General features: G+C 35.0%; 1 protein-coding gene across 4 annotated transcripts in view; it reads left to right on the top strand.

The window, feature by feature from the left end:
- TJP2 (tight junction protein 2) overlaps window positions 1-15,839 on the top strand; it is a 179,470-nt gene extending 163,631 nt beyond the window's left edge. For 3 of the 4 annotated variants that reach the window (XM_074199448.1, XM_074199449.1, XM_074199447.1), the window contains exons 18-23: window positions 5,110-5,210; window positions 7,573-7,785; window positions 9,106-9,216; window positions 11,735-12,067; window positions 12,617-12,702; window positions 14,704-15,839. In XM_074199448.1, the coding sequence (XP_074055549.1) occupies window positions 5,110-5,210; window positions 7,573-7,785; window positions 9,106-9,216; window positions 11,735-12,067; window positions 12,617-12,702; window positions 14,704-14,869 (1,010 nt within the window). In that variant the 3' untranslated portion in view covers window positions 14,870-15,839. The remainder of the gene's footprint in view (window positions 1-5,109; window positions 5,211-7,572; window positions 7,786-9,105; window positions 9,217-11,734; window positions 12,068-12,616; window positions 12,703-14,703) is intronic. The other variant, XM_074199446.1, reaches the window with a different exon arrangement.
- Window positions 15,840-22,789: the final 6,950 nt, after the last annotated feature.

Raw genomic sequence — 22,789 nt, 5'->3', positions numbered from 1 at the left:
CCCATGTTGCTGATAGGGTGTACAGTGTTCATCTGGTTCTGCTCATTTAGCTCAGCATCAGTTCATGCAAATCCTTCCAGGCTTCCCTGAAATCCCGTCCCTCCTGGTTTCTAATAGAACAATAATGTTCCATGACATACATATACCACAGTTTGCTAAGCCATTCCCCAATTGAAGGACATTTACTTGATTTCCAAATCTTTGCCACCACAAACAGGGCTGCTTTAAATATTTTTGTGCAAGTGATATTTTTATCCTTTTTCATAATCTCTTCAGGGTATAGACCCAGTAGTGGTATTGCTGGGTCAAAGGGTATGCACATTTTTGTTGCCCTTTGGGCATAGTTCCAAATAGCTCTCCAGAAGGGTTGGATGAGTTCACAGCTCCACCAACAGTGTAATAGTGTCCCAGATTTCCCACAACCCTTCCAACAATGATCTTATCATTTCGGGTCATATTGGCCAATCTGAGAGGTGTGAGGTGATACCTCAGAGAAGCTTTAATTTGCATTTCTCTAATAATTAATGATTGAGAGCAATTTTTCATATGGCTATGGATTGCTTTGATCTCCTCATCTGTAAATTGCCTTTGCATATCCTTTGACCATTTGTCAACTGGGGAATGGCTTTTTATTTTAAAAATATAACTCAGTTCTCTGTATATTTTAGAAATGAGTCCTTTGTCAGAATCATTAGTTGTAAAGATTGTTTCCCAATTTACTACATTTCTTTTGATTTTGGTTACAGTGATTTTATCTGTGCAAAAGCTTTTTAATTTAATGAAATTGAAATCATCTAGTTTGTTTTTGGTGATGTTCTCCATCTCTTCCTTAGTCATAAACTGCTCCCCTTTCCATAAATCTGACAGGTAACCTAGTCCTTGATCTTCTAATTGGCTTATAGTATTGTTTTTAATGTCTAAATCCTGTAACCATTTGGATTTTATCTTGGTACAGGGTGTTAGGTGTTGGTCTAATCTAAGTTTCTTCCATACTAGCTTCTAGTTTTCTCAGCGGTTTTTATCAAAGAGAGAGTTTTTATCCCAATAGCTAGACTCTTTGGGTTTATCAAACAGCAGATTACTATAATCATCTCCTGCTTTTGCACCTAGTCTATTCCACTGGTCCACCACTCTATAGCCAATACCAGACAGTTTTGATGACTGGTGCTTTATAATATAATTTTAGATCAGGTAGGGCTAAGCCCCCTTCTTTTGCACTTTTTTTCATTAAATTCCTGGAAATTCTTGACTTTTTATTTCTCCATATAAATTTATTTACAATTTTTTCTAACTCATTAACATAATTTTTTGGAATTTTGATTGGTAGGGCACTAAACAGGTAGTTTAGTTTTGGTAGAATTGTCATTTTTATTGTGTTAGCTCTACCTATCCATGAGCAGTTGATATTTTGCCCAGTTATTTAAATCTGATTTAATTTGTGTCAGAAGTATTTTATAATTGTTTTCAAAAAGTTCATTCCTTAACTCTCAAGCCACTACTCTCTCCACTATAAAACATTGCTTCTGTCTAGCAGAGGTTTTGTTTATTTGTTTTATTGTTTTGGGATTTCAAACTAATTGCTCATATTTATTGTTAAATGGCAAGTTCTTGTGCTCTAAATCTAGGCACGTTTCTCTTTTGAACTTTTTGTGTTGTACTTCCATGAAAATGTGCATTGTTGGTGAAATAATTTCTCATTTTGGGTTCCTTTCAATGCCTGTGTTCTCCTTGATCTAAAGAAGTGGCTCTGTGGGATGATAGTATTGGGGACAATGGGCATTGTTCACACAATCACGGAATTTTGAGAATGTCAGTCTTGAGTGGCAAACCACTCATAAAAGTAATTAGATCTTTGATTTTTTTCCATAGACTTAGAATGTGAGGATTAAAGAATTATTTTGCTATTATATTCATACAGTTTAGATCTATGTGGTTAGGGACTGTGCCTGTAATTTCACTGATACAATCAAATTTCCTGTATGGGGAAAGTCTGTGTACCATCAATTAAGGCTTATCAACTTCTCTGCTACTTATGTTTTAGAGAATTACCAGAGCTGAGAGAGGTTGAGTAAATTGATCACACAGCCAACACATCTCAGCTTTAGAACCTGACCCTTAGACTACGTTTTTTACTAGATTTTCTATTCACTATGCCACAGTGCTTCACTTTTTTAAGGATTTATTTAAATTTTGTGACTACCATAAATTACTATGTAATTGTGGTTATTTCCTAGGCATCAAAACCTAGGGCACACATTTATTTTAAATTGTACACTTTAAAGCATCAGGAAATTTTGTAGAACTTTCATTAAAATGACAAAACATATCAACTAGAATTGTTGATTTTTCTGCTTGAAGAGTGATTCCAAGATGAGAGTTGACTTGATGTACTTTTTGTTTTAATTCAAAAACTTTCAAGCTTTTCTCATTCTTACCTCAATTAATAAGCTAACAAGTAAAGTGTTGTCTTTATATATAAAATTAGTCAGTTAACTTATATAGTGCTCTCATTTTTTTAAAAACACATTATTGGGGCAGCTAGGTGGCGCAATGGGGCGGCTAGGTGGCACAGTGGATAAAGCACCGGCCCTGAAGTCAGGAGTACCTGGGTTCAAATCCTGTCTCAGACACTTAATAATTACCTAGCCGTGTGGCATTGGGCAAGCCACTTAACCCTATTTGCCTTGTAAAAAAAAAAAACACCACATTATTTGTAATTGGAATATGTGGGGTTTTTCATTTTGTTTGTAAATAGATTGAATATACATTACCCTCTCTATACTTTTAAGTTTAGTTTTTCTATACATAGGATTGATTGTATTTACATTTATATCCAGATAGAAACTAAGTTGGTATTTTGTAAACAGCATCTTTGTACCCTAATTCTTCTCTAGAATTTTCCATTTTATACTCATTTGAGTTTAGTCCCTGGAGGACTACTTTCAGATTGTTTCCTCTCATATAATAGAAATGTGATATGACCACAGATGGAAAACTCTTTGGTACAGATCATATGGGACCATAACTCAGAAATAATAAATCATAATTATTCTTTGAAATTTCTAGTTAAAATAGCTTACCCTTCAAATACCAAACACAGGGGTTTGGGTTTTTTCCCTTGGCACAATATATTCTGGTAATGTTCTAGCTTCTTTGAACAAATAACCTGAGATTTGAGATTTCCAAAGATCAACAGTAGAATTTCATCAGAATAAATAATAATATATATCACCAATAACATTACACTATCAGAATTATCTGATGCATTTATTTCTATTATTTAACCTATATGGTTTCAAAATTGGAAAGAATCCAATACATTAATGATTGGATACATCATCTTATGTGAATCTTTAAGTTTAACTTTTGTCTATGTGTCTATGTATATATTATCTATAATATAAATCATGTTTTAAAGATATAAAAATATAGTATTGTTATTATTTTTAATATGCTTTGCCTGTTTTCTTTTATGTGTTTCCATATTTTTACTGTCAAGACTTACTGGCCACAATCTTTGCATCACTGATTTATGCTTATAATTGCCAATTTTCTGAGATTTATTAAGAATTATGCTCTGATGAATTTAATGTTCTGATTTATTGATATTGGCATATTCCTAATGCCATCACCATCATCTTTTGTCCTTTTTGCTTTTTACTATCTTATAAATGTTCATTTATTGTCACCTTTTGAAAGACAGTCTTTAGTAGGTATTATTCTTTTTAATTTTCATAAATAGTAGAAGTATTTGCATAAATACAAAGATATGGTAAATTGAATACCATTAATACAAGTCAAATTTTCTTGAGGGGAATAGGGTCATGAATAACCCAACATTCTACAGATGATCAATTTTTTTAAATTTAGAAAACACTTAAAAAATTTTTAACCAGAGAATCTACCTTCTGAATTATATTTTGAAAGTTATACTTGGGGGCAGCTAGGTGGTGTAGTGGATAAAGCACCAACCTTGGAGTCAGGAGTATCTGGGTTCAAATCCGGTCTCAGACACTTAATAATTAATTACCTAGCTGTGTGACCTTGGGTAAGCCAATTAACCCCACTTGCCGAGCAAAAACCTAAAAGAAAAAGTTATACTTGGTTCAGACTAACTTGTTTATATTCTCTGTATACCCACCAACTTATAATGGGTGGCAATATTCTGTAAATTCTTTGGCTAAAAGTTGTTAAAGCAACCTAGAATTAAATTGCCATGGTAATCCAGGCATAGTCAAGGAAATTGATTAGTTTTTTAATATCATGCTCAATGTATTAAATTTGACTTTTTTTTTTCATTTTCTCATTTTGGTTCTCACAACAATTCTGTGAGTGAGATTCTATTAATATTCTAGGTATAGATGAAGACACTGAGGTTCAGAGAGGTTGTGATATAACCTTGGTTCATATAGCTAGGAAGTATTAGCAGTAGAGCTTAAAATTGGTAAGTGATATAATGGTTTAAAGTCTTAACAAAACTTTTAAGTGCTATATAAATTTAAGAGCTTATATAAATTAGGAGAGGCAGCATGAGATAGTGAATAGAGTGATAGAACTGAAGTCAGAAAGATCTGAGGTCACAACTTACCTCTAACATTTAACCAGCATGGGTGTTTAATCTCTTTGAGCTTCAGGCAATGCTCTAAAAGACTAGAAGTTAGAAACATGTTGAAATTTTCATGAAGAGAGTCCCATATATTCTTTTATTAATTTATTATTAAATTGAGTCAAAGGTATATTAACAAAGCATGTCATTGTTTTAAAGTTAATTAGTCTTTTTAAGGTGATGATCCTGATGTTTGTCCTTCATTTGTGAAGAAGACTATGACACCAGGGAGGTCAGGACATGCACGTGATTTGGATTTGAGTGAAGAAGTGCTGTTCTAATTCACCAGCTTCATTTTCTTCTCCAGAGCCATCTGGGTCCAGTGGCCAGATATGAATCAGGATGAGAAAACAATCTGGGTTAAGTGACTTACACAAGGTCAAACAGCTAGTGTAAAGTGTCTGAGGCCAAATTTGAACTTAAGTCCTCCTGATTCCAGTGCTGGTATTCTAGGTGGTGCAGTAGGTGGTCAGTTTATGAAAATGTGTCCTTATTTTCTATAGGTACAATCGATCTCAATTCAGCCAATGACAGCTGGTTTGGCAGCTTAAAAGATTTAATTCAACAGCAGCAAGGAGAAGCAGTTTGGGTCTCAGAAGGAAAGGTATGTATAAAGGATGTCTTACTATTCTATACAACTTTTTCATTTTCATCTAAAGTAGTTGTTATGATATAATGAACCAATTTCCATAAAAACTGAATTAAACATATGTTTAGTACAGTTCTCAATTTCATAAATCCTCAACTAGGAAAGGTAAAGGACTTGGAAGGGGGGAAGCCAATGTATAGTGTTAAAATTCCCTTTTATACAAATCAGAATATAGCTTTTGAGAGACCAGAAGAAGTTGGAAGAACATTTCAGAAGACAGACATGAAAGTAATTTTTAAAATATGTTACATCTAGAAGCTAAAAAAAAAAAAACCTGAAACTGATTCCCTAGAGAAGAGGCAAGAAGAGATTAAGTAATAATCTTATTTGGATCAGGTAACTGAGGTAGCTATAAAATCTCCTTTGCTGGAAATATTTTAAACCTAGGATAGCTTCCAGTAAGTGAGATTACTTCAGGAAGAAAAATGTAGTTTATAGATCAAATCCTTACATAAAGTAAAACTGCCCAACCCTTACCAAGTTTTGGTGAAGAATCAGAAAGACATCTCCTTCCCCTAAAAAATACACATACACACAATTCAAAATATTTTGCTTGTATGAAAATGACCAATATCCAAGTAAAAGAGTTCAACTCTAATACAAAAATGTCTAGTTAGGACCAAATTCATTTTCATAAGAAGAGGAGACATGGCAAAGGGAGGCTACTGAGGGAACTATCCCCCTGAAAAACTACCACACATCAAAGGGAGAATGTTGGGAGGAGGAAAAAGCCTTTTGGGAGTTGAGCTTTGGGGGGACTTTTAAATGGAATCTACTGCTAAAAGAAATGATGAACAGACAAATTTCAGGAAAACCTAGAAAGACTTATAAAGTAACAGCAACATTGTACAGTGATCAGCTTTGAAAGACTTAGTGATTGAAGATAATTCCGATGGTCTCATGATGACAAATACTATTCCCTTTCAAAGAAAAAACTGACAGTCTGAATGCAGATCAAAGCATACTATTTTTCACTTGATTTTTTTTGTGTTTTTTCTTTTGTTCTGGTTCTTCTTTCACAACATGACTAATATGAAAATATAATTTACATGATTGTACATCTATAACTAATATCAAATTGTTTGAGAGGGAAGGGGAAAAATTTCTAAATCAAAACTTTTTGAAAATTAATGTTAAAAATTGTCTTTATATGTAATTAGGAAAAAAAACTATTTCTTTAAAAGGAACTGTCCATATAACTTCTCCTACTCCCTGAGAATTTTATCCCCTCCTCCGATTTTTAGAATAATAGTTAATGTAGGGGGCAAGGTGAGAAGATATAATTTATATGACTTCCAGTCCTGGGATTCTTTGGTGAAATCAGTTTATATTTGAAATACATTACTGATACTTTAAGATATCTGGCAGTCTGTAATTGTTAGTTTCTTGTGATTGACATTAGTAAATGATTTAACTTTATTCATTGTTTTGGATGTCATTATTTATTCATGCAACAAATATAAATGAACCAACCATTTATTGAGTTAAGTTCTATATGAGAAGCAAAGTTATACATGATAATGATTTTTTATGTTTTTTATTATTTTATTTATTTAAGTCAATGGGGCTAAGTGGCTTGCCCAAGGCCACAGAGCTAGGCAATTATTAAGTATTTGAGGCTGGATTTGAACTCAGGTCCTCCTGACTCCAGCCCTGGTGCTGTATCTACTGTTCTACCTAGCTTCCCCCATAGTAATGATTTCATCTTTTATGAAATTTAAGTTTAGTAAGAGGGAGCTATAAGAGTCACAGAGTAATAGCAACAATATAAACTAATATGAAATAAATAAGTTTCTCATGAATGTTGCAAACTTGGTACTGTAGAAATAAAGTGCAGGAAGAGCTTCATGAAAGGAGATAGCTTTTGAGCAAACATTATGAATAAAATCATGCAATCAGATGACCCTGTACATTTATAGGAAATGGTAGCTACTCTATTTGGGGGAGCCAAATGTACAGGGTCTTGAATGCCTTAAAATTTTTTACTTTATTTGACTTGAGAGAAATGTTGAAATTTTTGAGCAATTATGCTGCTGTGCAAATTGGATTGAAGAAGACTAGCACAAGGAAATTAATTTGTGCCTAAGAAAAGAACTGAAGATTATGGTCAATATTTAAAGCTCAAAGGAAAGTCATTAAAATGGAATATTAAAATTTAAAAGGTGCCAGTGAAGTCTAACCCTATTAAGGAAAAGTCAGTTTTAAAAGATAAATCTAGTTATTCTGTGACCTTTAAACTATCTTGAGTATTAGCTTTTAGCATTATTGACAAACTTACTAAATCCATAAAATCATCTTTCCCTCCCTGCTCCCCAAGTTGGAAGGAATGGATGATGATATGGATGACCGAATGTCCTACTTAACTGCTATGGGTGCTGACTATCTGAGCTGTGATAGCCGCTTGATTAGTGACTTTGAAGACACAGATGGAGAAGGAGGCGCGTATACTGATAATGAACTTGATGAACCAGCAGAGGAGCCCCAAGTTTCATCCATTACCCGTTCATCTGAACCAGTGCAACATGAAGAGGTAAGAGACAAACCCTGCCAGCAGTGCTCACTGACAAGAAAAAAAATTTGCCAAGTGAGCAGAGATGACTTTCTCATCCATCTTTTTTCTTTTCCTCCCTTTAATTATTTAGCTTAATAGTAAAAAGAGTTTTGACAATCATTTGTTTTTAAATTGCATAGTAAAAGGTATCCATTGATAATCTAGGTAGTCATATGTACTGCTAAGGATTCTAAATAGTTGAATGCTCCTTTTTAATACTATTTTAGTATGTATTTCATGTTTATCAGTTGGTTTCATTTCTCCCCAATCAGCTTCCACTATTTTGATTTCTCAAATTATGATTAATATATGTTTTTATACACAAAATATAGACATACATATTTTTTGCACATGAACATAACCATATATATATATATTGATCCATTCAAATGAAGTTTTAAATATATGTAATTTCAATTCAAGTTGATTTCAATGAATGAAATCTGAATTTGCTCTTTATTAAATGAAAAGGGAAAATAAGGGAAAATGAGTGCAAAAGGCTACTTTGCTAAAAATAACTACATAAAATTAAAAAAGGAATTTTAGAGAAAAAATCATTAGGTTCATATGTTTTATTATACTATTTCAGAGGCCAGAGACAATAACATTCGGGGAGAATAATAAAAGATATAGTATGGAATTGGAGATAGAACAGCTAGCCCTGAATTCAGGAAGATCAGGGACTAGGTCCTAAATCTGTCATAGTCAAGACTGGCTGGATAGCTGGACATGTCACTTAACCTCTTGATAACCCAGCCAATTTTCTAAGAGTATATAAATTATAAAAAGTGGAGAAATGTCGCTGTACTAATTCACTGGTCTATACCAAATAAAATATAAAAATAATAAAATTTTAACTTGAATTTTCAATTCAAAAAATTTTTTAATCTACTAGATTAAAGGCTTTGTATCTGACTTTGATCTCCAAGGGATTTATGTTCTATTGGAACAGATTTTAACTCTGATGGGGAAAATGTTCTTCAATAGTGTATGCTTCTAGCACACACAGCAAAAACTTTGCTAAAAAGCACAAAAATTTTAAAATATTAAGTGCTTATAAAATACTTTTTTAAAAAAGTGTATCTGGGTTCTACTTAAAAAGCACAAAAATTTTAAAATATTAAGTGCTTATAAAATACTTTTTAAAAAAAAGTGTATCTGGGTTCTACTCAAAATCTGACTCTACCTTAAGCTTAAGAAAAAGTAGTCAACATACCAGGAAACAAGAAAAACTGACTGTTACTTTGGTATCTCTACCTCGATGTTCTTGTTGTAAGTGAACTCCTTCATTTCTTGTAGAGCATAAGGAAATCCAGCCCAGAGCCAAGAGGTCAGATGAGAAGGGCTGTTAGTAGAGACCAACTTAGGGACACTAGCCCACCTCCAGCATTCAAGCCCGAGCCACCAAAGGTATGCTGATGGGAAAGAAAAGAAAGTTGTTTTTTCCAAAAACAGCACCCTAATCTCAGCCACACATCTTATTAAAAGAAAAAAATAAAGCCTGCTTCTTTTCTCTAAGATTAAAATTGAATTTAACATTGAATTGCAACCTCAGTTTTGAATTGAGAAGACCTGTGTCCCTCAGTTTATTAGCTGAAAAAGAGAAATAATATAATAATGTAATTTCTATAGGTAGGTCTTAAGTGAGATTTCATATGAGTCAGATATGCATAATTTATTCATGTCTGACTCTTTTTGACCCCATTTGGGACAAATATTGGAATGGTTTGCCATTTCATATTTCAGTTCATTCTACAGATGAGGAAGCTAAAGAAAACAGTGATTTGTTTTTTGCCCAGTCACACAGCTAGTAATTGTCTGAGACCAGATTTGAACTCAAGTCCTTTTGAGTCCTGCACTCTATTGAGCCAACTATCTGCCCTTTATGATATATAACACATTATATATATCATATATATTGTGTAAATATTTTATATAACATTGTGTAAGCCTTAACATGCTACATAAAGATTAGGTCTTATTATTTTTATTTTAAACTTTAGAAAAACCTAACATCAGGGAATAAAAGGAGTAAGAATGAAAGGCTTTTAAGAAATGAAATATTGGGCACCATTAATCTTTTTATCTTTAATTTTTATAACTTTTTTTGTTTTTTGGTTTTTTGCTAGGCAATGGGATTAAGTTGACTTGCCCAAGATTACACAGCTAAATAAGTATTAAGTGTCTGAGGTCAGATTTGAACTTAAGTCTTCCTGACTTCAGGGCTAGTGCTCTATCCACTGTGCCACCTAGCTGCCTGTTAATCTTTAATTTTTAAACTTCAATCTTTTAAATCTTTTAAAAAGAAGTATTGAAAGCTTGGAATGAAAGTTCTTAAAATACTTGTATTTTTCTTTCTAGCATATGACAGCTCTAAAAACCACATTTTGGAAGTTGGCTGGGTTTTTTTTTTAGGTTTTTCAAGGCGAATGGGGTTAAGTGGCTTGCCCAAGGCCACACAGCTAGGTAATTATTAAGTGTCTGAGACTGGATTTGAACCCAGGTACTCCTGACTCCAAGGCCAGTGCTTTATCCACTACGCCACCTAGCCGCCCCAGTTGGCTGTTCTTAGAAAAAAAAGTTTTTGATTATTCAGCCTATACCCAAAGGGTACTGAATAAGTATAAAGCAATACAGGCTTTTATCATCTGACTCCTCTCCAACCACAAAGCAAAACTATATCATAAACACTTTATTTTCATTCTAATAAAATATTTCCCTTCAACTCTGTACTTTGGGATTTTTAAAATATAGAATTTAGAACAGAGAAAATTTCTGGTCAAAAGCATTAATTAACATGCTGTTAGTGAAAACCTTTCGGCTGATATGTAATCAAAATTGATAGGTACAACATGTGGGTGATGATCAACCTTGATGGACTCGCTCATTCCATCAGTGCAGTAATCAGGGACAATTTGGGGCTGTCTGCAATGAAGAATACCATCTGTATCCAGAGAAAGAACGATACCTTATTGACTGATCTTGCTATCTCTTATACTTTGTTTCTTCCTTAAGGATATAATTTCTCTTTCATCACATTCAATTTGGATCAATGTATACCATGGAAACAATGTAAAGACTGGCAAATTGCCTTCTGTGGGGGGTGGGGGAGGGAAATAAGATTGGGGGGAAAATTATAAAACTCAAAACAAATCAAATCCTTTTAATTCAGAAAAAATTGCTAGGTAGTCTAGTAAATATTCTACTCTCAATTCTATGATTAGTCTTAGAGTTTGCATCTAGTTTAGCTTGGTTTTCCTTGAAATGTTCATGAATTTACCCTCCTGGGAAACAAAGAGATATGCTGACTAGTACACATTTACCTTCCTATTTTGGAATACCATTTAAAACAGCAATTGTCTACAGAAATGGATACCAAGGGGCAACTAGATGGCACAATGGATAGAGTACCAGCCCTGGAGTCAGGAAGACATGAGTTCAAATCCAGTCTCAGACCCATAATAATTACCTAGCTGTGTGACCTTGGGCAAGTCACTTAACCCCCCAATGCCTTGCAAAAAATTAAAAAAAAAAGAAATGTATACCAAGAGTTTACTATCCCACTTATTTAAGATAAAGATAATCTGAAGGGCAATATATTTTGTTGGAAAGAACATTGATGCTAGAATCTATAGGACCTAAATTCTAATTCTGTGTCTTCTGCTTACTAGAGCATCACATAATCTCTCTAAGCCCTTTTCTTTCTCTGTAAAATAAAAATTTTGGATTACCTGGCCTTCTAAGGTTCCTTCCAATTCAGTCTTTGGTTTTATGACCTAGCGGTAAATTTTACCTCTTAATTCACACTATCTGTACAGCATTGCCCTTTCAATCTCCCTGGGTTCAGTTTCCAAATTAGATATTAGACTAAAGAAATTCTGTAGTTGTGATCCTATGATGAAAGCTTATACATTTTTGTTATTTGCAGGCCAAACTCCAAAACAAAGATGAATCTTATGACATTCCCAAGTCCTATGAATACAAACCAAACAATTCTGTTACTTCCAGTAATGAAATTACTGGGGCAGCTACTAAAATATATGCTCCACCTGTTCCTCAAAAACCTGCCTTTGGACGTTCTATATTGAAGCCTTCTACACCTACTTTCCCTTCCCAAGAAAATGAGGAAGATGAAGGAAACAGGGAAGAAATAGACAATGCTCCAAAGTCAGTTCTGGGCAAAGTTAAAATATTTGAGAAGATGGATCACAAGGCAAGGATACAAAGAATGCAAGAACTCCAAGAAGCACAGAATGCAAGGGTAAAATATATTTAAAAAATTTAAATCTACCTGGGCTATTTTATTTCTTGTGTGGAATATAGGATCACTTGAGTAGATTGTATATATTGGCATATTTGGCTTCCATTTCAGTGTTAGAGAGGGAATGGAAAATTGTTTTCTCTAGAATAAATAAATTTGTATTGTGGAGTGTTTGAAATTTGAACTGCTTCAAAAAAACTTTTTTTGCCTAAAATAATAAAATTCTCTTACTGCTTAATAAAAAGTTTTGGGGGCTTCTTTATCATTATCAGTGATAATGTCACAGGCAAGCATGAATGCCTATGGGTATCTTTCACATTTGATTATATCACTAGACATAATTCACCCATAGAAAGTATGAGATAGCCTCATCCAGTTTTCCTCCTTTCCTAGAAATTAATAACAGGAAGCCCTCCTGTCAGGTATCATTTTCAAACACTTCACCAATATGGTTGATCTGGGTCAAAGAAGGAGGAAAGAAAGAAAGAAAGCCTGGGCTCCCTTTAGGTCCACTGGCCAATTTTCTAACTTCTTTATCTTTCATCACAGCTTGAAATTGCTCAGAAGCATCCTGATATTTATGCTGTCCCCATTAAAGCACCAAAACCAGATCCCAGTTCATCCCAGGTCACAAGGTAAGGCTCAGATCTAGTATTCCTTAAATAAATGTTTGACTGTGATGTTGTTAGAAGTCAAAGTTTATAAATTTCTTTCATAAACCATGTTGTCTGTCCTAAAGATTTAGACTCAGAAAGTTTCTTCTTTCTCCTGCTCCTGAATACTAGAGAATTCAGAGGATTTATTTTCAAAGTCAGCTAATTTCCTGACTTATTAAAATAAAAATGTGTGAGGATGAGAGATGTCAAATATTTCTGTGAATATACCAAAAAAATCATTCATTTATTTCCCAATGGGACAACTAAAACTTAAGTGAGCTATTGGATTATTTGAGAGAAATCATATTTGTAGGGGCAATGGAATAAATAACACAAGGACAAAGGAAATCATGGGTACTAGATTGTTTCTTACAGAATTTTCTTCTGTGATTTCAACCTCCTTTTAATATCACAATTCTGCTACCTGTTAAATTAGGATTCATTTGATAAAATATTTGCCTCAAGGGAGTTATAAAACTTACTGTATTAGTGTTTATAAAGTACTATTAAGTACTGGGAATTAATGTTTGACATCATGATATGCTAGATTGTGTCCTATTTCTCAAAAAGGATGAAAATATTAAATTTCCTTATTATGAATGTGCCATATAGATACTAGAGTCTAGATTTACAGTAGAATAAAAATATACAGAAATTTCCTTCTTACTAATAGAGGGAAAATGTGTAGCATACTCATTTGAGTTATCAGTCTCAATAAAGGAGAGCATTAATATGAGTTACTGAAACTGGCAGATCATCTACCCTATTTTGAATCAGATCTGAACATCCCATGGCAGTCAGATTTGTTATAGGAAATAGTCACAACTCTAATTCACCTAGCTGAAAACAAAATTTGTATGAGTTAGTGCTTTAGTTACCACCTTCCCCAAAAAGGCTATGAATTTAGCTATTTTCTCATGTTAATCTTAGGTAGAAAAAGAAATAATTCCATATTTGATCAGAAAAAAAGAATTTGCCATTCTTTCCAGAAAGAATTTAGAATGGCTTTTCCTTACATGATTTCACTATTTCTTTCTATAGTACCACCATTGTTTAAAGTAGGGATTTTTAATTTAATTTTTGTTTAAGGCAATGGGGTTAAGTGGCTTGCACAAATTCACACAGCTAGGTAGTTATTAAGTGTCTTAGGCCAGATTTGAACTCATTTCCTCCTGATTCCAGGACCGGTGCTGTATCCACTGCACCACCTAGCTGCCCCTCAAGTAGTAATTATTTTTTAATTTTTTCCAACTACATGTAAAGATAGTTTTTTTTCTTTTTTTAAATTTTCATTTATTTAAGGAAATGGGATTAAGTGACTTGTCCAAGGTTACATAACTAGGCAATTATTGAGTGTCTGAGGCCGAATTTGAACTCAGCTTCTCCTGACTCCAGAGCCAGTACTTTATCCACTGTGCCAACTAGTTGCCCCCAAAGATAGTTTTCAACATTCATTTTTAGTAAGATTTTTAGTTTCTTCTTCTCCCTTTGAAAGCAAGTAATGATATAAGTTATACATGTATACTAATTTAAAACATATTTCTATATTAGTCATGTCATGAAAGAAGAATCAGAACAAAAGGGAAAAAACTAGGAGAGGAGAAAAAAGCATAAAACAAATTTTTAAAATAGAAAATAGTATGCTTTGGTTTGCATAGTTCTTTCTCTAGATGTGGATGATACTTTCCATCATTTATCTAAAGCAGGCATTTTTTAAGTAAGCTCCACAGATCACCATGAAGACTCCAAGTTTAAAAGGGAAAAATATATATACTTTTAGTTTCACTATTTACTATTTACCACCTCCCTCCATTATAAAAATAAGCAATAAATATTATTCTAGGAACTGGTCCATAGTCTTCATGAGAATGCTAAAGGATCCATGTTAGCAACAATAACAATCCCCAAAATTATTAAGAACCCTATTTAAAGGGGAAAGAAATTCTTGGGTTATGTTACTGATAATACTTAACTTGTTAGTTCCAGACCCCCTGAGCCTCAGAAACCACCTTCAAGACTATACCAATCTTCTAGGGGAAGTTATAGTGACATTGAAGAAGAAGAAGAATACCGCCAACAATTGTCAGAACATTCCAAGCGTGGATATTATGGACTGCCAGCCAGATACCGGGATACTGAATTATAGATTTTAATTACATTCTGAATGTTCCTGTCACATCAAAATAGTACTCCTAATAAATCATAATAATGGCAGTTTTTCAGTTAAAATAGACATTGAAGATCTGGTAGGGCTTAAAGTTATATTTGGGGTCGGGTATGGACTTGGGTAGGGGGGTGGAGGGAGGTCTATAGTTTGAGACAAATCCAGACACTGGAACTAGAGCACATCATTTTTATGAATGGGTTGGGGTTTTGTTGTTCGTTCAGCATTAAGTGAAACACTTCAGTCCCAGTGCTGTTTCTTGTTTCACATGGACCAAATGCTATTTCAAGAGGTGTATTAATTTGTTTTCTTATTTTTAATATTTGTATTAAAATGTTAACTATTTTCTTCATTATACTTGCCTTTAGGAGATTGTACCAGTATAGGCAGGAAAGAATAAGAACCCTTGGACTACATTAAGTTCAAAAAAGTATTTTATTACTGCTCTCAAAGTGCCTTTAATGAAAAAAGTCTTAAATTTTCTTCCTTCAATAATTATGCAAAGTCATAATGGACTAAAACGTATTTTGACTAATTTTTATACTTGTTCATAGCTAGAGCTTTTCCTGCATGGCATCTCATTGCCAAAGTTTTTATCCATGTAATATTTTCCACAAGTCCTGGTTCTGTGTGTGTGTGTGTGTGTGTGTGTGTGTGTGTGTGTGTGTGTAAACTATAAGTAAAGGGTGTTCTCGGTAGTGTGGCTGTACTGCTGAGAAGCTTAAAGTCCAAAAAGATGATGTAGAAATTCCACTCATTATTAAGTTTTTAAACTTGTATTCCACAGAATCAAATAAATATTCTAGAAAAGTACTTTCTGTTGTGCTGTTAAATATGTGTATATAAATGTGTGTATATGTATAATATGTACATATACATGCATGCATACATATATGTTGACAATGAGAGCTGTATATGTTTTAACTGAATAAAAAGCAGTACATTGCAATGATTCAATGTGTATAGTACATTTTTCTTAGAATTAAAATATAGTAAATGTATATACTTGGTAATTTCATGTGGCATATATGATTGAAAAAACACTACATTTGGAAAAGAAGAAAAGGAAGAAAATTGGTTTATTTGCTAAATTGATATTATATCACACACAATGAGATGGTCATTAACATTTAAAGCTGGAAAGGATCTTAGTAATAAGTAATAATATTGGCCAAACTGCCAAACCCTCTTCCCCATTTCATAGATTAGGAAAAAGAGGAAGGGAACAAGTGTTTATTAAGTGTCTACCATATGCTAAGCCCTGTACAAATGTTATCTTATTTGATCCTCATAACTGGCCTATGAGTTAGGGGTTATTATCTTCCCATTTTACAGATGAGGACCCTAAGATAAGATTGGATCTAAATCCAGATCCAGTGCTCTATCCACTGTGCTCACCTGGGAACCAAAGAGATGTGATATAACTTGCCCAAAACCAAAAGGGAAGTAGAAGAGTTGTGATTCAAATTCAAATCTAATGCCTCTAAATCTGACATTCTTTCAATTATACTGGTGTTCTGTCTTGATCAAATTAGAAATTATTGGAAGAAATCAAGATGGCGGAGTGAGAGGAAGCCTAGTTTGTTGAGCACACTATCATCACAACAAAACAGACCAAATTGTTATCAGAAAACTAAAGAAAAACTGAATCATTTTTGTAGTCTAAGGCAGCTTAAGAAAACAAATAGGTCTGCCAACACTGGGGGTGGAAGACTGACCAGGAGCATTCTAGGGTCTGGATATAAATAGAAGACTGAGAAACAGCACCTATTGCAAAAGCATTGGATTAAGAAGAGATCCAAATGATTCCTGAACTAGTTTTGAATAGAGAAATGGGTGGCTTCTATAATAACTCATTACTCAATTCTTGGTTAGATTCAGTTTTTTTTATTTTTTTTGTTTTAAGGCAATGGGGTTAAGTGACTTGCCCAAGGTCACACAGCTAGGCAATTATTGAGTGTCTGAGACTGGATTTGAACTCAGATAATTCCTGACTCCAGGGCTCTTGCCACTATGCCACTAGCTGCCCCTCAGATTCAGGATAGAGATGAGTGAGTGGTCCTTGGGAGGCAGCCTAGCTCCACCTGAATACAGAGGTTGGAACAAGTGGCAGAAACTTACCTGATTCTGAGATCAGGAATAAAGTGTTGATTCTATTGTAGCCCAACACATAAGCCTACAGTGGGGGAAAAAAAAAGAGGAAAGGAGCCCCAGACCAAAGATGAGCCAAAAGCTAAATTAGTCTGAACCTGTAGAACCTCCTGATGGTCTAACAGTGACTGAGACCACAGCAATCTCTACAAACTCAACTATGCTCACGATACACTTAAATCTGAGTCAGGAACTTGCCCAACTAAGAACAAGAAGTCAGGGAACAAATGAGATCACACCACTTTGAAAATATAGTTTGTTGACCCCAACTAGACTGAGTTGATAAAACAGCAGAAGGACAAAAGGAGACCAAAGCATACACTAGACATCTCTCCTAACCCTTCAGAGATGTGTAAAGTTCACCAGTAACAAAGTCCAAATTCAAGAATGAGCAAACAACAACAGAAACCTGACCACACAATCTGATGTTGACAGAGAAGCTCAAGACAAGGAAACAGAAAAGGACAACTTGAATATTTACTAGCGAGGACTCAAAGAAAAATGTAGTTTGGATACAAGCCAAATAAAAATTCCTAGAAGAGCTAAAAAGTTTTTTTAAAAGAGCAAAAAAAAAGTTAAAAACCAAATGAGCTAGCTGTGTAGCCTTGGGTGAGCCACTTAACCCCATTTGCCTTGCAAAAATCTAAAAATCATAATAATAACAAAAACCAAATGAGAATATCAAAGGAAAGAATGGAAGAAGTGAAAATTATGTAAGCAAAAAAGATGAAAAATTAACAGCTTGATCTTGGTAAAAGAGGAACAAAAATGTTACTGAAGAAAATAACTCCTTGAAAAATTATAATTGACCAAATGGAAGCTGATATTAACCAAATAACTCTATGAGTTCAAAACATAATAAAAATGTAGTCAAAAGTCTGAAAAATAGAAGAAAGTATAAAAAAATTCATAGGAAAAACAACTGACATGGAAAAGAGATTGAGAGGAGATCATTTAGGAATCATTGGACTGGTAGGTACAAAAGAAACAGTAAATTACTATAGTAATCAACTGTTTGATAAACCCGTAGACACTACCTTCAGGGATAAGAATTCACTATTTAAAAAACTGCTGGGGAAACTGGAAAATAGTTTGGCAAAAAGCAGGCATAGACCCTGTACCAAAATAAGGTAGATTTGGGTACAGGATTTAGACATAAAGGGTGATACCATAGACAATTAAGAGAACAAGAAATACTCTTGTCATGTCTTTGGAGATGTGAGAAGTTTATGACCAAACAAGAAATAGAGAACATTATAAATTGCAAAATGAATGATTTTGACTATATTAAAAAATTTTTGAACAAATAGAACCATTGCAGTCAAGAGTAGAAGGAATGGGGGTAGCTAGGTGGCTCAGTGGATAGAGCACTGGCCTTAGAGTCAGGAGTACCTGGGTTCAAATCCAACTTAAGACACTTAATTAGCTAGCCATGTGGCCTTGGGCAAGCCACTTAACCCCACTGCTTTGAAAAAAAACTAAAAAAAAGAGTAAAAGGAATGCAGAAAGCTGGGAAACAATTTTCCTAACAAGTGTATCTGATAAAGGACTCATTTCTAAAATAGATAGAGAACTTAATCACAAGTTTATAAAATTATAAGTCATTCCCCAATTAATAAATGGTCAAAGGATATGAAAACACAGTTTTTAGGTAAAATTTAAGCTATTTAAATTACCAAAAAAAATGCTCCAAATCATTATTGATTAGAGAAATGTAAATTAAAACAACTATGAGCTGCCACTTCACACCTACCAGATTGACTAAGATGACAAAAAAGGAAAATGAACAATTCAGAAGAGGATGTAGGAAAACTGTAGCATTAATGTACTGTTGGTGGAGTTGGGAACTGATACAGTCATTCTGGAGAGCAATCAGGAACTGTACGGTTCACCAACTACTTGAGTTCTCTGACCAGCAGAGAACTGTTCTCAGCTTGCAGTGAATGAGATGGGAGGCAGAGATGATAAAGTACTCCAAATTTTATTAGGGTCACACAGCAGCTTATATCTTAGTTTACTTCTGTACTTGTGGACAACTCATGCTGCCAGCTTAAGACCAATCATATTAAAGATTACACATTGGTTAGATCATTATACATGGTTAAACAGTTACACATTCTTATGCATACTTCATTGCTCTTGCTATAATGCAATTCTTGATCAATGTCAGGGGATACAAAGGAGCTGGGTCATGCTGATCTTATGGAAAAGCAAAGGGGTTTGGGTCATGCTGGTCTCCTGAGAAACCAAGCCAGTGTGTTTGCAAAACAACAAGAGGTCAAAAGGGTCTTTAAACTATTACCTTTGTCATTTCACAACTGTGGTCCTCAAGGATCCCTAATATAGAACTATGTCCAAAGGACAATAAAACATTCATACACTTTGATCCAGCAGTACCAATACTAGATCTATATTTCAAAGAAATCACAATAAACAGGAAAAGTCTCACATGTCCAAAAATATTTATAACAATTTGTAGAGCAAAGAATTGAAAACTGAGGGGAATGCCCATTAATTGGGGAATGGCTGAACTAGTTACGGTGTATGAATGTTATAGAGTACTACTTTTCTGGAAGAAATCATAAGCAGATGGACTTTGGAAAAGTATGGAAAGACTTGTGTGTACTGATGCTGTGTGAAGTGAGCAAACGAGAATATTGTATGCTAACGACAACATTGTGAGATTATCAGCTATGATGGATGCAGCTTCTCTCAGCAGTTCATAGATCAAGGATGATCCTAAATGTTCTGTTATGGAAAATGTCAACCACATCCAAGGAAAGAGTCTGAATACAGAGCAAAGAACACTATGTTCACTTTTTTAAAACTTCTTTTATGTTCTGCCTTTCTCATGCCCCCCCCCTTTAATTTTGATTCCTCTTTCACAGCATGACTAATATGAAGATGATTGTACTTGTACAATCTAAATCAGATGCCCTCTACCATGGGGAAGGGGGGAAGAAAGAGGGTGGTAGAAAAATGTGGATCTCATTAATTTGCAAATAGATGAATGTTTTCAATATTGAAAACTACTTTGTATGTAATTGGGACAATAAAATTTAAATTTAAAAAAGAAGGAATCATTGGATTACCTGAAATCTATGAACAATAAAAGAACCAAAACATGACTCCAGGAAATCATAAAAGAAAATTTTCCATGTCTTAGAGCTAGAGAACACAGTAGAAATCAAAAGAATCCACTAGTCATTTCTTGAAACAATTCCCCAAATAAATCCAGAGCTCACAGGTCAAGTTAAAAACACTGAAGGCAGACAGAAAGAATTCATGTACCACAGAGCCTCAGTTGGGAATCACACAAGATTTGGCAACCATAACTAAAGAAAAAGAAGACTTGGAATATATTTCAGAAGACAGGGGGATCTACAATTATAACCAGAATAACCTATTCATAAAACTGAATACAATTCTATGGGTATGGAGAGGGAATGGATTTTTAATACAGAGAACTTTCAACCATTCCTGATGAAGAGACCAGAGCTGAGTAGAAAACTGGATATTCAAACATGAGATTACAATGAAGCCTAAAAAGACATAATGAATGAGAAATCAGACTTCCGGCCAAGATGGCGGAGAGAAGACAGGCACAGTTCTAAAGTCTCCTGATCTCTTCCCCATCTATCACATGAAACAAACCTCTTAAAAGAAATCCGAATCAGGAAACCCAGAAGGAAAAGCCAGGAGAGGAAAATCTACCTTAGGATTTGTCTCCCGCAGCAGCCTTGGCTGAGTGCTGGCAGGTGAGTCTGAGCTCCGAGGGAAGATCAGCCAGATCAACAGCTGAATTGGAACCGGGAGTCTGAGGGCCCGAGAGCTGGACCTGCCGGATCAGCAGTGAGGCTGGATGAAGGGGGCTTGCATCCGCCGGGAAGCAGAGGCCTTCCCCAAGCTCCAGGGGGACAGCAGGGAGAGGTCTGGTGCAGGAGAGCTGTGGACACCATCCCTGGGCTCTGAGCCCACGCCTCCATAGCACTGAGGCCTCCTCCCAAACAAATGCAAATTACTTCTGCCTCAGGCCCAGGTGTGTGAGCAAAAGAGCCAGCCCAGCTGAGGAATGACCTCAGGCCAGGGTAAAGCCCACCATTGATTGAAGGCAAAAGAATTCAATAGCTCCAATTCCCTCCCTCAAGCAAAGGGAGAAGGCCTAGCAACCAAGGTCACAGACACCCCAGAGAGGGCAACCAGCACCTCCTACTGGCCAGCCAGAGAAACTGCAATCAGTAAAGCCTTTAGAGATCCCAAGCCCAGGTGAACCAGCCCCACCCAACTCAAGGTCTTAGCATAATGAAGAAGAAAGTGGAAAGGTGGATCCATAGAAAAATTCCTGGAAGGGAAAGACCCCAACCCAGAGAGACCTGGAACATCTGAGAATACAATCTGGTCTCCAGCACTTAAAGACTTCCTTGAAAAAATAAGGAAGGAGTTTAAAAATCAACTGGAAAATTTGGGGGAGACAATTAATACCTTGCAACAAGAAAACAAAACCTTAGAAAGTAGAATTGGACAATTACAAAATGAGAACAATTCTCTCAGATCCTCAAATGAGCAAATTAATTCTCTCAAAACCTCAACTGGTCAAATGGAAAGCTCTTTCAAAAGTAGAATTGACCAATTGGAAAAGGTTAATGAAGAAAACTCCTCCCCCCAAAAAATAATGGAGTCTACAGAAACTAATGACTCCATGAGACAGCAAGAGTCAGTTAAACAAAATCAAAAAGTAGAAAAAATAGAAGCAAATGTGAAATACTTCATCAACAAAACCACTGACCTCGAGAATAGATCCAGGAGGGGCAACCTGAAAATTATAGGACTTCCTGAAAACATTGAAGAGAAAAAAAGCCTGGACTTAATATTACAGGATCTAGTGATGGAAAACTGCCCTGACATCATCGAATCAGGGGGCAAAGTAGTTATTGAAAGAGTACATCGATCCCCACCAGAAAAAGATCCTAAAATGAAAACACCAAGGAATGTTCTGGCCAAACTCCAGAACTATCAGATAAAAGAGAAAATCCTGCAAGCAGCCAGAAAGAAACAATTTAAATATCAAGGAGCCACACTAAGGATCATTCAGGACTTGGCTGCATCAACTTTAAGGGATCGAAGGGCCTGGAATGAGATATTTCAAAGAGTGCAGGAGCTTGGAATGCAGCCAAGAATCTACTTTCCTGCAAAACTGAGCCTTCTCTTCCAGGGAAAAAGATGGACATTTAACGAAATGGAAGAATTCCAAAAATTTCTGATGAAAAAACCAGAGCTAAATAGAAAATTTGGATATCAAACAGGAGGTTCAAGAGACACATGAAAAGGTTAAAAGGGGGGGGGGGCGGTAAAAGGAAAAAAATGCAATCCAGCAAGTTGAAACTGGCTATATCCCAGCATTGGGGGGGGGGGGGGGGCGGGGCAGGTAGAGACTCTCATAAATCCTGAGAAATGTAACTCTAACAGAGAGAATATACCTAGCCAGAAATGATGAACATCCATGACCTATCCATGAGACTGATATCTAATGGGATGTAACTGGCTTTAACTTCACTGGGGAGAAAGACTCTAATAACTCTCAGGAATTTTGACTCTATTCAACAGAATATACTGAACTAGAAGGGACAGACACTCAGAATTTTCTATGACTTAGATAGAATGATCTAAAAAAAATACACTACCTCCCTAAAAAGGGGGACGGGAAAGAGACGGGAGGAGGGAGGGGACTGAATGGGACAAATCTCATTACAC

Source organism: Macrotis lagotis, chromosome X (genome assembly GCF_037893015.1).
Source record: "Macrotis lagotis isolate mMagLag1 chromosome X, bilby.v1.9.chrom.fasta, whole genome shotgun sequence".
In the NCBI taxonomy this organism is placed as follows: domain Eukaryota; kingdom Metazoa; phylum Chordata; class Mammalia; order Peramelemorphia; family Peramelidae; genus Macrotis; species Macrotis lagotis.
The sequence above is the reverse complement of the archived record's forward strand: the minus strand, read 5'-3'. Positions and strand labels throughout refer to the sequence as shown.